Raw genomic sequence first — 14805 nt, forward strand, 5'->3', positions numbered from 1 at the left:
TATATATAATTATATATATATATATATATATATATATATATATATATATATATATATATATATATATATATATATATATATATATATATATATATATATATATATATGTATGTATGTATGTATACAGTATATAAAGATTATTTCAGATAAACTCCAAAATAACATTTATCTATTTAAAAACTTTCAAAATGTAAAATGTTAATTAAATTAAGTTTTACAAAAATAAAAATTATATTAAAACTTATTTAAAAAAAACAACAACAACAACAAATTTACTAAGACTTGAACTCAAATTAAAATGAAAACAGAAAAATAAAAACTAATTCAAAATATGAATACATTACAATAGTAGCTCAATTACACTACAATAATTATATAGAGTTAACGCTGATTGGCAACTAAATTAAATAATATTATTTTAAGTAAAATATGGCTAAATAGAAATAAATATGTGTGTGTATATGTATGTAAGTAACAAGTATGTATTGTGTGTTTGTGGGGTAGCCGACTTATAAAGCTTTGAAAAAGACCTACGATGCCCATATTATAATGCAAGTAATGCCGATATATATAATTATTATCCATTTATATCAGTTTAAAAGTTATTAAAGAAACTGATTGATGTCGCTGTGAGTAATCTGACGAATAAGCATTTCGTTCATTTCTACATCACTTATTTCATTTCAAAACACATTCTGTAGTGCATAATCTGTTATAAAAACCATCTATTTTCATCTGTTTTACTACTGATCATGCCAAATTTCAGGGGAATTCCCTTCATTGAGTTTTTTTTGCTATCCATTCCCTTGATAAGTATGTCAGAGTTATTGTACCATTCTGGCTATATAGTTTGCCAAGAGGGTGTAAAAATTATGAATTACATAGAGGGTGAATCTCACAATATGTCCAGGTTGTTTTTCACCCCAAATTCAAAAGAGCAAAAATAAGAAATTATTATTTTGCATAAAACATTTTTAGCTTGGGAGCATTAAGTCTTTTTTTTTGTCTCAGACAGAATTGTGCATGATTCATTTTCCTAAGAAGAACAATCACTTCCACTGCTGACCTCTGGCTTCTCTATATTCAGCTTGTACAGCACTTTCTTTGAGAGGAACCTACAAACAGGAAGAACAGCAAAACATGAACCGAGAGATCGACAGAAGATCTGCTGGAGGAATTAAAGGATCTCAATACGAACCTGGAGAAGGAGTTGTCAAATATGAGAGTATATTCTCCAGGGTTTCTGATCTTCAACTGACCCTGAATTGTTTCCTTATGTGAGTTACATCTCGTCAGAGGGATCACAACCTGAAAAAGAAGAACCAGGTTTGAGGATCCATTCGTTATTACACTAAGGCTGTCCAGACATCATCACCATCTTCTAAACACGTTAACAGGTTATATAGCAAGGGATGCATTCATTTCAAGGGTCAAAGCTTATTTATTGTCATTTCATGCTTCACACATGAAACCAAATTTATCCTCAGGACCAGCAGCGTACAGAAACCTAACACACTGCTGGTCCGGAGGACAAATTTTGTTTAGTGTGTGAAACATGAAATGACAGAAAAAAGAAACCTTAAAATTCTGAAATATAATAACAATTTAAAGTAAGTGTTTTCTATTTGAATATATTTTAAAATGTAATTTATTCCTGTGATGCAAAGCAATTTTTCAGCATCATAACTCCGGTCTTCAGTGTCACATGATCCTTCAGAAATCATTCTAACATGATTTATCAGTGTTGAACAGCGCTGCTTAATCTTTTCAGGATTCTTTTATAGTGTTCAAAAGTTCAAAAGAACATTTTTATGAAATTGAAATATTTTACAATCTTATGAATGACTTCACTTTTTATCAATTTAATGCATTATTGCTGAATAAAAATAATTTAGTAATCTTTAATAAGTTAATTCCATAAAATCGGACAAACTTTTGACCCGCAGTGTAGCTTGAATGGATCTGCCTAATATAATTTAATACAAAAAATTTGGAGGAATAATTTTTTTTTTATTACCTAACACTGAAATCACTAAATTCTAGGAAGGTTTTATATGATTATGGGCAGTAACTTCAGTATCATGATAACTGTAAACTAACTACAATCAAAAAACAAAAAGAGAAATGTTGTTTTGGTTTTTTCACATGATGTGTTATTTACAGCATATAATAAAATACATTAATTTGTATAAATATACATAGTTAAAACATCAACAAACTAAATTTTTGATTAGAATACTACTAATAGAGAGCTAACATAATCAACTTAAATCTAAGCAGATTTAAATTGGCTGGACAGCAGCAGTGTGACATAAGCTAGCACTCTGGCACATGGACCAATAAAATGAGAAATGCTGATGAATTTATGGCAAAAGCTGCAAGCGTGACAGCACCACATGTCATGCGTATGTTACCTTGGCCTGTTCTAAAGGAGTATCTAGTTTCTCTCTGAACACCACACTGAAGGCAATGCTCTTGGGCTCAGAAGAGAAGACCCAGCTGATCGTAGGACCCGGATGTGCAGCGGTTATGAGAATGAGACTGTAGCAGCTGGACCTGATGAAGAGTTCTCTGGACTTATCGCCAAACTGAACCAAGTCCTCCACACTGAACGGCACAGACAGCCTGTGAAACAAAACACAATGCTGGTCATAGACATTAATAAATATTGCCATTCAACAATATTATTAACAACAACAATAATAATTATATTTATTATTATAAATAATAATAGTAATTACACAAAAATCTTAAGGCTGTCAGGATCCATCATGAGCGTTGTGTGTCTAACTAATAGTCATGGGAATTAATAAATATTGTAATACCGAATTTATTTTAATTTATTTTGCAGAAATACTAATGCTTATAATTATAATCAAAAATCATTAGCACATCAGGATCAATCAAGAGTGTTTTTTTTTCATGCACAATCATTGGAATGCTATTGCAATACTAGATTTATTTATTTTTAACAACAGCAACATTAATACTACTACTACTAATAATTATTATTATTATGAGTACATGAGTGTATATATGAATATATGCGTTATGTGTCTCACTCACTGTCATGTGAACGAAAGAAAACACTAGATTTATTAATTTTGCACCAATACTAATCATTTTAATAATAATAATTAATAACAATAATTGTGCAAAGATCAAAACGGAATCAGGACCCATCATAAGCGATGTGTCTGACTCACATCATCTCTCCAGATTTCAGCAGACAAATCTCAGCATCCTGAACTGAGCCAATCAGCTCATCTGAATCTTCTGTGCTGGTGATGTCACTGCTGCTTCTGCGAGACATACAGTATATGCACGTACATGTCATTTCCTGTCATAAACTTATCTAACCACAATCTAAAAAATAGCACACTTCACGTAAGTGATAAAATGAAACTGAAACAAAACCAGCAAGTTTCACTATTATGTTTACTTAGTGGTCCATTAAAACACACTGGCAGGCACCATGTGTTCCTGTCAAATTTGCTCTGATGAATGAAATAAATCCAATAATGAAACTGAGTTCAGCTCAGCAGGAGCAAATTCAATTTTGCACCAATTCAATGCATTGTGTTTAGTGCAGAGAATCTGGGCTAACAAGACAGTTGTGTGTGTGTGTCTCACAGCTGTTGTGTCTCTGTGGGCAGCACAGTGGTGTAGTATAATGAGTCGCTTTCGTGGACACAGTTCACCTCCTCTTCTGTGATGATGTCATATGCTGTGTCATCTGGTCGAGGGGACTTCAGTTCCCCTGTGAGGACAACATTCATATTACACACAGAATTACAACCCATTATCTGAAGAAAGATCATACTTTTACATTTAAGGCATTAAACAATTAATTCACAGTCCATATTAAATCACATGGATGGATACCACTTACCTGGGACACCAGGCGTGCTGGTCCGTGTAGGGCTTGATATTGGGCTGTGGGCTGAACTTACAGGACTACCCAGATCCGCATGTCCAGGACGGCGCTGACTGAAGCAGTCCTTACAACAGCGCACACTGCTGCTGCCCTGGTGGACACCTGCATCATGACTGAGGCAGTAGTAACAGAATGGGCGACCACAGGACCTATTAAAAAATATGGAAAATACAAAAGTTATTATTTTGAACTTTCTATTCATCAAAGAAAATAGCACCGTTTTCACAAAAATACAAAAGCAGCACAACTGTTTCCAACACTGATAATAATCAGAAATGTTTCTTGAGCAGCAAATCAGCATATTAGAATGATTTGTGAAGGCTCATGTGACACTGAAGACTGGAGTAATGATGCTGAAAACTCAGCTTTTCAACACAGGAATAAATGACATTTATTACAGTATTTACTGTATTTCTGACTAAATAAATGCAGCCTTCTTTCAAAATCTTCTTAATAACCCCAAAATAGGGAAGTCGTGGCCTAATGGTTAGAGGAAGACTCCGGGTGTGTGTTCACGGTGTGTGTGTGTGTTCACTGCTGTGTCTGTGCACTTTGGATGAGATAAATGCAAAGGCACTAATTCTGAGTATGGGTCACCATACTTGGCCACATGTCACGTTACTTTCACTTTCACTTTTGGATACTGTAGTTACAAATTTTTAATGATACAATGACAATTATTATGCTTTAATGCCTACATACAACAAAAATTAAAATAGAGCAAATATTGTAATTTGAACAAAAATGGTAATATTTCTAAAATATTATATTACAAATATTTGTAAATATTATGTTGCATGAAAATGTTTCGTAATTAAAAACAAGTTGGATGATTTACCGGTCATAGCAAGTAAGGGGTTGTACAAGTATACTGAAGGTTTACAATAGCAACTACAAAATCAGAGGACACTCTTATCATGGACATTACTGTGTGAATATAAGAAACTGTGACATTCTGTGTCAAACACAGCTGGCACAGAATTAACTGTCACTGGCAATTTCTAGGGTAAAATAAGGTCTCAATATGCCAAAATTGTATTTCAATGCATCTAGCAACTGAAAGCCAGAAAAACGCGATTTGCCAAAAATTCCATTTCCCCTTAAAGCTTTACCCCTGACCTGCAACTATGTTTGCGCAGCATCCAGCTGAAGTGGTTGTGGCAGCTCAGACAGTATGTGACATCTCTTTCTGTTTGTTCCTCAGTCCTCTGTTTTTGTTCAAACTCCAGTGCATCAGACTTCTGCCATAAAGCATCTTTGTCCCTACAGGGGGTGGCAGAGTTCTATGAAGAACAGCTTGCAACAACTCAGCAGATAGGAATTTTCAAATGCATTTCTTTGGCTTGTAGGGAACATCTATTCTGATGTTCTAGATAAACATTTAAGTGGAAAAAAATATGGTAGGTAACTACAGTATATAAGTCACCTTATGAGCTCAATGAGCCTCTCTTCTAGATTCTTTTTGGTACGATAAAGGTCATCTATCTCAGCAGACAACTTCAGTTCAATGGCTTGCTTCTCCATCGTACTTCTGCTTAAGTTCACGCCCAGTTCATTACAAGACTGCTTTGCAAGAACCAGTTCCTCCTCAGCTCTGACAAAAAAAAAAAAAAAACAAGAATCCGGCCAGCAGACATTCAAAACAACTAGTAGAAAGTGTTATAGGCTATTTTTCTTCATATATATATATTTTAATGTATTAACTACCATAAAAGCAGTACAGAAATCTCTTACCTTGTTAAGTCCACTCTGAGAATTTTTATCTGTTCCTCTTTCTGATATATAATAATCTCAGAATCACCAATGAGTGTATCTTTCTTTTCAATCAGCTGACTGTAATTGCTGTTGGCAGACTTTTAAACAAAAAAAACACACGGATGCAAAAACTTGTTGATTTTTCTTGCATTTAAAAGACTTTTAATCTGAATAATTAGGGCTGGTAATATTTAGCCACCTCAACATGCCAAATACTTGATATGGAACAATGTCAATATCATATTTAATTTACAATTAAAAAGCACTGCAGTGGAAAGTAAAAACATGTTCTTAATGAAAGGCCCCTAAAAGTAAGTTACCAAAATTATAACAAACTCTTCAGTCCATTAATATAGAACAGCTTTTATTCATTCACAGGCTTGTGAACTTTATTGTTTATCCTAGGTAATGAAACAGCAAGTAATGTGAAAGATAATACGATCAAGATACCAACCTCAAGCTCCAAAACTTTGGACTCAAGACTTGAGACTTTCTCAACTTCGTTGTCCAGCCTCTTCCGTAATGCATCAAGTTGCTCATTCAGACTCTTCAGAAAGACATTTAAAAACAGCCTGAACAAAACAAAAAAAAAATCAACATCTTTGAGAATTTTTACTTTAATTACCTGCACTTGATTTTGATGGTGCGCAGCCTCATCGCTCAACTGGGACCTCAGTGTGTCCACTTCTCTCTGTCGTGTCCCTTGGACGCTTTTAGCTTCCTCTTCCACCTGTTCAAGCCTCCCCTGCAACTTCTGCATAGCTTCTGGGAGTCCATCAGTCTGCTTCAGCTGCTCTTGGAGTCTTACATTATCTTTTCTCAAGGCCTCCATCGTATCACTTAGAGTTTCCACCTCCTCCTGTGCCTCCATCTGTAGCTCCTGCAGTTTGGTAGAAAGCACTTCCCATCTCAACTGAGCCTCCTGGTTCTGCCCCGTCAGCATGCAAACGTCAACTCCAAGCTTGGCGGTCTCAGTGTTGGTACTGTGTAAGACCTCATGAGGCTCTCCATTCTTAAGCGCAAGCGTGCTGTTCTGCTTCTTCAACTTGTGAAGCTCTTCCCTCATTTCAGTTAGGTTTGTTTGGATATCTACCCGCACGCGAGCCTCCATATCCCTCTCCTTTACCAGAGCGTCCTCTCTTTCCCGACAACGAAGCAGTTCCTCCACATGCCTATGGTTTAGCTGTTCGACCTGGGACTTTAGTTGCTCCGTCTGAGCCCGGAGATCCTCTCTGGAGGCTTCGGTCACTTCCTGCAGAGCCTGGATCTTCATCCTCTTCTCTGAGCTCACCAATAGCTGCGCCCTGAGCTCCTTGACTTCTTCCTGGAGTCTGGAAACCTCCTTCATGTTCAGCTCAAGTTGGGCCTCAGCCAGAGCCAACCTGGAAGTGGATTCTCCATTATCAGCCCTTGAGGATTCACTGTCCTCTTGTAGGTGTCTAGAAGTTGTCGTCTTGTTCTCCTGTGGAACTGCAGCACTCTCATTGATTTTTTCCAACCTAGATATACTCTTCTCCCCAAGTTGTTCAATCTCAGTTTTCTCGCTGTTCATCTGGCCATTCTGGATGCACTCCTCAAGATTTTGGTTCTCCATTGTCAGTCCAGCCAACTCCAATCTGGTTCTTAGTTGTCTCTCAGAGGCCTGTGTGTCAATCAGTTCCCTCTCTAGGGCGTTTTTGGTTTGCACCAACTCCTTGCCGCTCTCCTCATTTCTTTTCACAGTCTGGATCAGCTTGCCATTGATTTCCATCAAACCTTTGCACTGGTTCTTGTACTCTTCCAGTGTCTTGGCTTGCTTTTGGAAGCACTGACTCTCCGCAGTCAACCGCTGGTTGAGATTCTCCAGTTGCCGGATCTTCTGGGTTATGCTGGACAACTCAGTCATCTTTCCATTAAGTTGTTCCTCAAGTACACTTTTGTGTTGTAGCTCCTCTTCTGTCCTTTTCTTGTGCTCCTCCAGTTGACCTTCCTTGGCCTCCAGTGCTCTCTGTACATCCTGCAGCTGAGTCCGTAGGTTCCCTGTTTCCCGCTCCTTCACAGATAGTGCTCCCTGAAGGCGGTTGATGGTCATCTGCAGCTCATCAGCCTGCTGCATTGCAGTTGTTCGTTCTTTGTCGGCAGACACTCTACATGTGTCTAGTTTGCCTTCAATCTCCTTAAGTTTCTCCTCCTGAAGCATCAGCTCCAGGGTAAGTCTCTCAGCTAGTTTTACCTGGTCTTCGCTTTCTCGTTTACCCTCAATTCTTTCTTCCTCTGCCTCCTTTAGCTTAGTCAGGAGCTCTTGGATCTTCAAGGCCGAGTCGCAGTAGTTGGCAGCCTGCTGTCCTTTTTCGTTCAGAGCTCCGTCAAGATTTGACACCAACTCCATGTTCCTGTTCTCTGCAATTCTCAATTTGGCTTCTAGGTTGCGTTCTGAATTCTGTAGAGCCTCCAGCCCCTGTGTGGTGGTATGGAGGCGATCTGTGCACTCTCTAACAGCTTTCACCACCTGCTGCTCTTCTTCTTTCTCTTGATTAGGACCTTTAGCCAAGAGTTGTTCCTGCTGGTCTTTGATGACGGCCCTCAGATCAGCTGCTTCACTGGTGAGTTGCTGGATCTTCTCTTGGAGCTCTTGTTGTTTTAACTCTGACTGGTCAAGCTCAATGCGCAGGTCCTCAGAAGCACTACAGGACAACTCACCTAATTCCCCCAGATCACCTAGAAGACTGGAGCCGAAATCTTGGCCTGGAAGAAACTCCTGAACTTGCTTCATGAGAGAAAAATGGTTGAAATTAATCGAAAGTGAATATGTGAATCAAAATGCATGTAAATCACTAAAACAATATAAAATTTAAATGAAAACATAAAAATAAAAGATGATTATTAAAAGATCTATCTATCTATCTATCTATCTATCTATCTATCTATCTATCTATCTATCTATCTATCTATCTATCTATCTATCTATCTATCTATCTATGCATCCATCCATCCAACTATATAATAATGATATAAAACTGCTTTATTCTGGGGTTTTAGTGATTGTTTAGGGGTAACTGAATAATGCAACATTCCTTTTTAAAGCTAGAAACGACAACACGCATATTTACATTTTAACAAAAACTGTATAAATGAATTGATACTGCCAATCTCTATTCATGGATATTAAATATTAGGTACAGAACCAGAGATTATGAGTATATGAAGTGATCACAATGAATTTTCTAAAGTCAAAGGTGTTTCTAATGTTATGAAACCTGTGAGTAACTGTTAACCAGACTGTTCACACTAGAGCAGCGACTGGGTGGTTTCCACACATGGGCGGGTGAGATAGCTGATCCTAGAGTCTTTCTGTATGTGTGAAATGCACATAAAAATCATGTCATTTCTTACAGTCTTAATGTGTTGAAACAGTAACTTTACTATTGTGAAATCCATGTGTTGAATCCTCATGAATTACCTTGCAAAAGTGGGCCAGTCAGAGTCAAGGTCGTGACCTCGGGATGCTACATCAAACTGGACCTCATTAAGTTCATAAAGGTGGTTGATGATATCAGTGTTCAGATGGGACTTCAGGAAGGGACTGCGTTCATAATACCACTCACTGTGAATGACAAACAAAAATCATTACCACTCATAAACAAGACTGGAGTTCTCAGAATGCTTGTTTCTCATAGATGTTACACCCTGTGCAGCTCTACAAATTTAGCTTTCCTTTTGTACCATAAAAAAACACTGGAATTTGGACAACTGTGTTGTCAGTATTACAATTAAAATAGCTGACATGTTTGCATGCTACTTTGAGACAAGAAGTTTCTTATTTCAGAGAAGTGAAAGTGGGTGAAGGAAGAGAAATTAATGTGTGAATGAGTTTGTTCTGAATAAACATTTTCAGGTCTTTTAAATAAAGAGCAGCTTTGCACTAATGCATTAACATTCTCTATTCAAATGACTATGTTGTGTCATGTGCAAAATAAATTAAAAAATTACTATAAAAATTGATTATTGGCAATTTACTGTGGACTAATTTGCTGAAATCTTCTAAACCTGCTAAAGATGGGTAGCAGAGCATGCATCTCTTTTCGTGCAAGCACTTTGTTTTAGTGTGATTTTTTTGACCACACTTTAAAGCCAAATGTGGTTGCACTTTCCACCAAAATGGTTGTTTACATGTTTGATTCTTAGTCTCAGGCATACGTGCATCACATCGGTGTTATTTTACTATAATGGAGATACTATCATAGTTTTTATTCATATTTTCATTCGTTTGCAGTTTTTTTCATGTTCATTTTAGTTAATTTTGTAAAAGTTTTGCTTTTGTCATTTTTATTTGTTTAGTTCTGCTTTTTAAAACATGACTACATAGTTTTTATAAATTATTTGCTTTCAGTTTCAACATCAAAATAAGAAATGTTGCCTTGGCAACTAGCTGAAATAAAATATGTTTGTGATTTGCTATATTTTATTTTATTTAACGTTTATTGCCAGTAACTAAAGTTTTTTATGCTTTTTGTATGCTTTTAGTAACTTGGGTCACATGATGTACTACTGCTTTTATTTATACTAGAATCATACTTCTACATTCTATCATCATTACTACTTCTCATGTAAATTTTTTGTTCATATCAAATAATACATATTTTACTAGACATTTAGTGGAAATACAAATGATTTGTGTACTTTAATAAAGCTACAGTATGCATTTGGAGTAATTAATCAATCATCCTGTACAAGTTCCCACTAAGTATGTTTACATTTTTGTTGAATACATTACCATGTGGTTTTGTAATTTATAAGACATTGCTGAAGAGTGTCTGCCAGCCTTTGGTGCACCAGACAGTAGCGGATGAAAGCCCGTCCTTTCCCTAATGAAGTCTTCAACTAAATCACACAGGGTAAACACAAAGGCCATGCATTAAATAAGCAATATATGTATGTTTTGAAATGAGACCCGAGCATGAAATATGTTCTGGATAACTTTGTATAAATTGCACAAGTTTCTGTCTGACCACAACACAACAGCTCATTATCTGTTGATCACATCCAAAAAACCCACAAGATTCTTATGGTAATGGAATGAGAAACAATAACAATGCACATGTGAATATCACAATAGAGCTAACAACAACTGACAATTGTTTTTTTAGTTTTGAAAGAAAGCAGTAACTTGATTCAAAGGTCAATGTGCAGATAATCTGCTTAAACATAAACAGTTCATGCTTAAAATATAAAATTCCTTATTTTGCACTTTTATTCCTTTTTAGTATAAGACACATCAAACTTTGGCCATTCCAAGCAAATAATGAATCAAGAAAAAGATTTTGATTCTGTTCTGTTGATTTGGCACACCTGGAAATGAAAGGTCAAGCTGAGTGCACTGCATAGTGGGCAGTGTTGGGGGAGTAACTAGTTACATGTAACGGAAAAAATGTGTAATTAAATTACAGTTACTTATGAAAATGTTAAAGATTACAAAGGGGATTACATTTTAATATTTACACACACATCCACATACAAATGTAATTGATTTCTTTCCCAAAGTGCACTGACTATTCTGAGACATACGGCCCTATAATTTCCTTGATGTAGAAACAGTCGAATAAATCAAAAGCAGGTCAGTACACTTGAATGAAAACATGATATGGACTAGTGTCTGTAAATACTAAGCCGCAAAAAGACAATATATGAATCCTGCACGTTCTGCGTGTCTGTGGAAATCAGGCGTGGACTGGACATCGGGAGAACGGTGGCCTGGCAGCTGATTTGGCCCGCTATTTTAATATTATTGTTGTATAATTGCCTGCCGAATGTACCAAAGCGATTATTTCCACTGATCAGAGTTATCAATGTGTGAGAGAGACCGGAGTGGACTGTGGAAGCGCACAGGTGAAGCAGAGAAACAAAACTACTGTTCAGGGTTTCAAGTGCAGCTCAGTTTCATCTGTAAAGATGCTATTGTAGTTTTGTCTTTTTTAACTTAGTCAAGGAGCAGCAGCACATTGCTCCATCAGTCATCACTCAGCAGCATAATGTATAAGCACATCATTATTATCTATTTAAATGTTACAGTAGTAATTTGGCAGAAAGATAATCCTATTTTATAATAGGGTTAGGAGGAGCTAGGGCAGACAACAACACAACCCTTACGAAAATGAACATGATTTTACTATAAATCCAAAGACAATGGTTATTGTATTACCCATGGTAGCCACAAATTAAAGAATAATATACAAATCAATTTATTTAAAAATAAAAACAAATGGTAATCCATTTGTCAAAAAATAAAATAAAATAAAAATTAAATAATAACATAGTTACTGTACTTTTACTATAATAAAAGCATGGTTAATTTTTATAAGGGGAAAACCTTGACTCATGTTCAGTATTAGGATTTTTCTATAAAGATATTGTAGTGATGTACTAATTTTGACATGTAGGCAATAGAATGTATAGTTTTGTTAAATCTTAAGTATTAGAATTATGAGAGAGAGATATCAGGCCAAAATAAGGAGACTGAAAAGAAAAATGGGAGTGAAGATGCAGTTCAGGAGAGAACTTTGAATTATTTTGCATGTCCCCAACCTAAAGATTTAAACCTTTTATATGTCAGGTCCATGCAAAAAATAGGGTTGTACATGTTTCACAATTTGTTTGTTTGAGATTTCTCCTTCTGAATTTTTTTTTTTTCCCAGTCTGCCACTTGTTGAAATTAATGGCGCAGACATGCAGTTTCTTTTACTCCACATAGGCCTACTGAAGCTTGCGGTGTGTTCAGCCTATGCCGCCTCAATATATGAGTACATGAACACATAAACATAATCTCTAGAACTGCTCTGAGTCACTTCATTTTACTTGTTTTGAGAAAACTATTGTCATATCATGTACAAAGAGACAGATTTGAACGTATGCTTATTAGATAACCATATTTGAGCTGATGTATATGCTTTTATTTATTAGGATTTTTTTATTAACTATTTTTTCCCCAAACCATTGTTAGATGCAGTGTTTCCTGTCGTTATGCAAAGATTTGGTTTCAAAAACAGCATCAGTAAACAATTTCTTATGATTTTAAATCTGCACTGAACTTTAGATCAATATCAAAGTAAAAGGCAGTACTAAAGTCTGATTTTGTGGTGGATGTGTTCAACTTTGACCATCTTAAATCATGTGATGAAGGGTTGTGAAAGTCTGACAGTGTTGAGCACTACTGTACGGTTAACCCTGCATGGCGTTAACCTTAGTAATCAAAAAAATCAAAAGTAATCAGTTACATTACTTTAATAAAGTAACTGAAAAAGTGACACTACTACTACATTTTAAATAGAGTAACTTGTAACCTGTAACCTATTACATTTTTCAAAGTAAACTTCCCAAAACTGATGGGATACAGTATTCAGTGCAGTGTGATCTGGTTTTATGCTGCACATTTTGGCAAATGCAATAATAGGACATTTCTGCATTCAATGTATACACTAAATTTGAATACTGTACCTAGTGTTGTACACAGTGCATGCAGAAAAAGTAGCATGGTAATATGCCAATCTAAACAAACAATGTCCTCTGTCTGTAGATGGAGGATTACAGTGGGTGACCAAAGAGCATCAGGTGGAAACGTTACACTACAACTGACGCTGGATTTCTGGATCTGTTCTGGATTCGAAAACTGCATTTTAGTGACAAATGAATTCTGAAGAATTTTGTATGCATTAACAGTTGTTCTTTAAATAAGGAAAAAAGGATGCCCTAATAATGAATTAAAGTAATACCAGTTAATGTCTAAAACTGATTGTGTTGGGAACAGTACACAAAAAGAATGATCACCTTTAATCTATTTAAGTGGGTCTGAGATAAATCAGCATGTTGTGGATGATGCCTAGGTGGTTTTTAGGGTGGTTCAGTTGGTTTCTTACTGACTAAGATCCAAAAAGAAGTAAAAACAGCTTTCCTCTATAATATTCTAGTCCTAAAATAAGGCTCAGGTCCCTCCGTCTATGAGTCTTGTCACTTAAAAAAGTAATCGCACACACCTACCTTCAATAAGCTACACAATTTGTCAGTGGCACAAATGATGTGGGATGGAATGCATGCTAAATGTAAAAAAATATATATATTTAAAGTTTAATACTTAAGCTTAAAAGTACTATTTAATACTTTGTAGTTTAAGAAAAGCTTATTTTAACATAGAGGTTCGTCTCCCACAATATGAGCACTAAAACCACCCGTCTTGGTAAAGGAATAACATGCCTGAGTGTACAGTATAATGTACAGTTCTTTTGTCTGTGGACTTTTCAATGATCTTTGTGAAAGTCACTACTGCCAGTCGAATACCTATAAATCACATGACCAACCTGAAGCTGAATGTCACTGTTTGTTGCTTTGAACCCTCCAGAGAGGTGCAAATAAAAAACGGATGTAAAAAATGTCAGAACACAAGCAATATGAAAGTGCGAAAGAGAAGTGAAAAGGCAGGTTGGTGACAAACACACACTTGCTGAAGACAGTTTTGGGCTCGTGCGGTAAATTACCTCAGGGATTGATTTGACAAAGCGAATGCCGTCATTAGCTCCTTTAATCTTGGCCAAGCAGTCACAGAAATAGTCCCAGTAGTCTTTCCTGCTGCCCAGAAATGTGGTCCTCTCTTTCTGGTCAAACTGGACACAGCGTTCAACAGGTTAATCTCAATGCAATCACTCTTAACATGATGTTTTGTTAAATATGAAAGTGGAGATCCCAAGTCATCCAGGTCACCATAAATTTTATGTCAAACAACAAGAAACTAGTTCAGTGGTAACAACTGAATTTCACAGGATATTCTACTTTTTGTAAAGTTACAACTAGTTCCACCAGAAACTTTTTCAACATTTCTTTTTTTTTTGATTGTTGGCAAAAATCTACAGAATTGATATATACATCAGTACTATAACGATTTTTGGTAACTGAAATATAGCTGAAAAAAATTTAAATACAAGTATTACATGAAAAACTAACTCTGAAACAGAACTAAATTAAATAAATGAAGTTTATTAAACTAAAACTGAAATAAACATTTATTAGAGCTACATGATTAAATGACATGCAATTTTTTAAATTTCTAAAACTTAAACTAAAATTAAAATGTAAACAGAAATTATAAA

The 14805-nt window shown here is 35.8% G+C and overlaps 1 protein-coding gene across 4 annotated transcripts in view; it reads right to left on the reverse strand.

Annotated features, from left to right (window-relative positions):
- Window positions 1-634: 634 nt before the first annotated feature.
- The window catches only part of LOC132154501 (FYVE and coiled-coil domain-containing protein 1-like), a 36693-nt gene continuing 22522 nt past the window's right edge, over window positions 635-14805 (reverse strand). For 3 of the 4 annotated variants that reach the window (XM_059563077.1, XM_059563076.1, XM_059563079.1), the window contains 15 exons: window positions 14197-14322; window positions 10446-10552; window positions 9132-9275; window positions 8929-9022; window positions 6318-8438; window positions 6147-6239; window positions 5672-5790; window positions 5364-5531; window positions 5057-5200; window positions 3893-4086; window positions 3634-3760; window positions 3207-3302; window positions 2415-2625; window positions 1199-1308; window positions 635-1115 (listed from right to left, as the gene is read on the reverse strand). In XM_059563077.1, coding sequence (XP_059419060.1) covers window positions 1037-1115; window positions 1199-1308; window positions 2415-2625; window positions 3207-3302; window positions 3634-3760; window positions 3893-4086; window positions 5057-5200; window positions 5364-5531; window positions 5672-5790; window positions 6147-6239; window positions 6318-8438; window positions 8929-9022; window positions 9132-9275; window positions 10446-10552; window positions 14197-14322 — 3933 coding nt within the window. In that variant the 3' untranslated portion in view covers window positions 635-1036. The remainder of the gene's footprint in view (window positions 1116-1198; window positions 1309-2414; window positions 2626-3206; window positions 3303-3633; window positions 3761-3892; window positions 4087-5056; window positions 5201-5363; window positions 5532-5671; window positions 5791-6146; window positions 6240-6317; window positions 8439-8928; window positions 9023-9131; window positions 9276-10445; window positions 10553-14196; window positions 14323-14805) is intronic. The other variant, XM_059563078.1, reaches the window with a different exon arrangement.

This window comes from Carassius carassius, chromosome 12, assembly GCF_963082965.1.
Source record: "Carassius carassius chromosome 12, fCarCar2.1, whole genome shotgun sequence".
Taxonomy (NCBI): domain Eukaryota; kingdom Metazoa; phylum Chordata; class Actinopteri; order Cypriniformes; family Cyprinidae; genus Carassius; species Carassius carassius.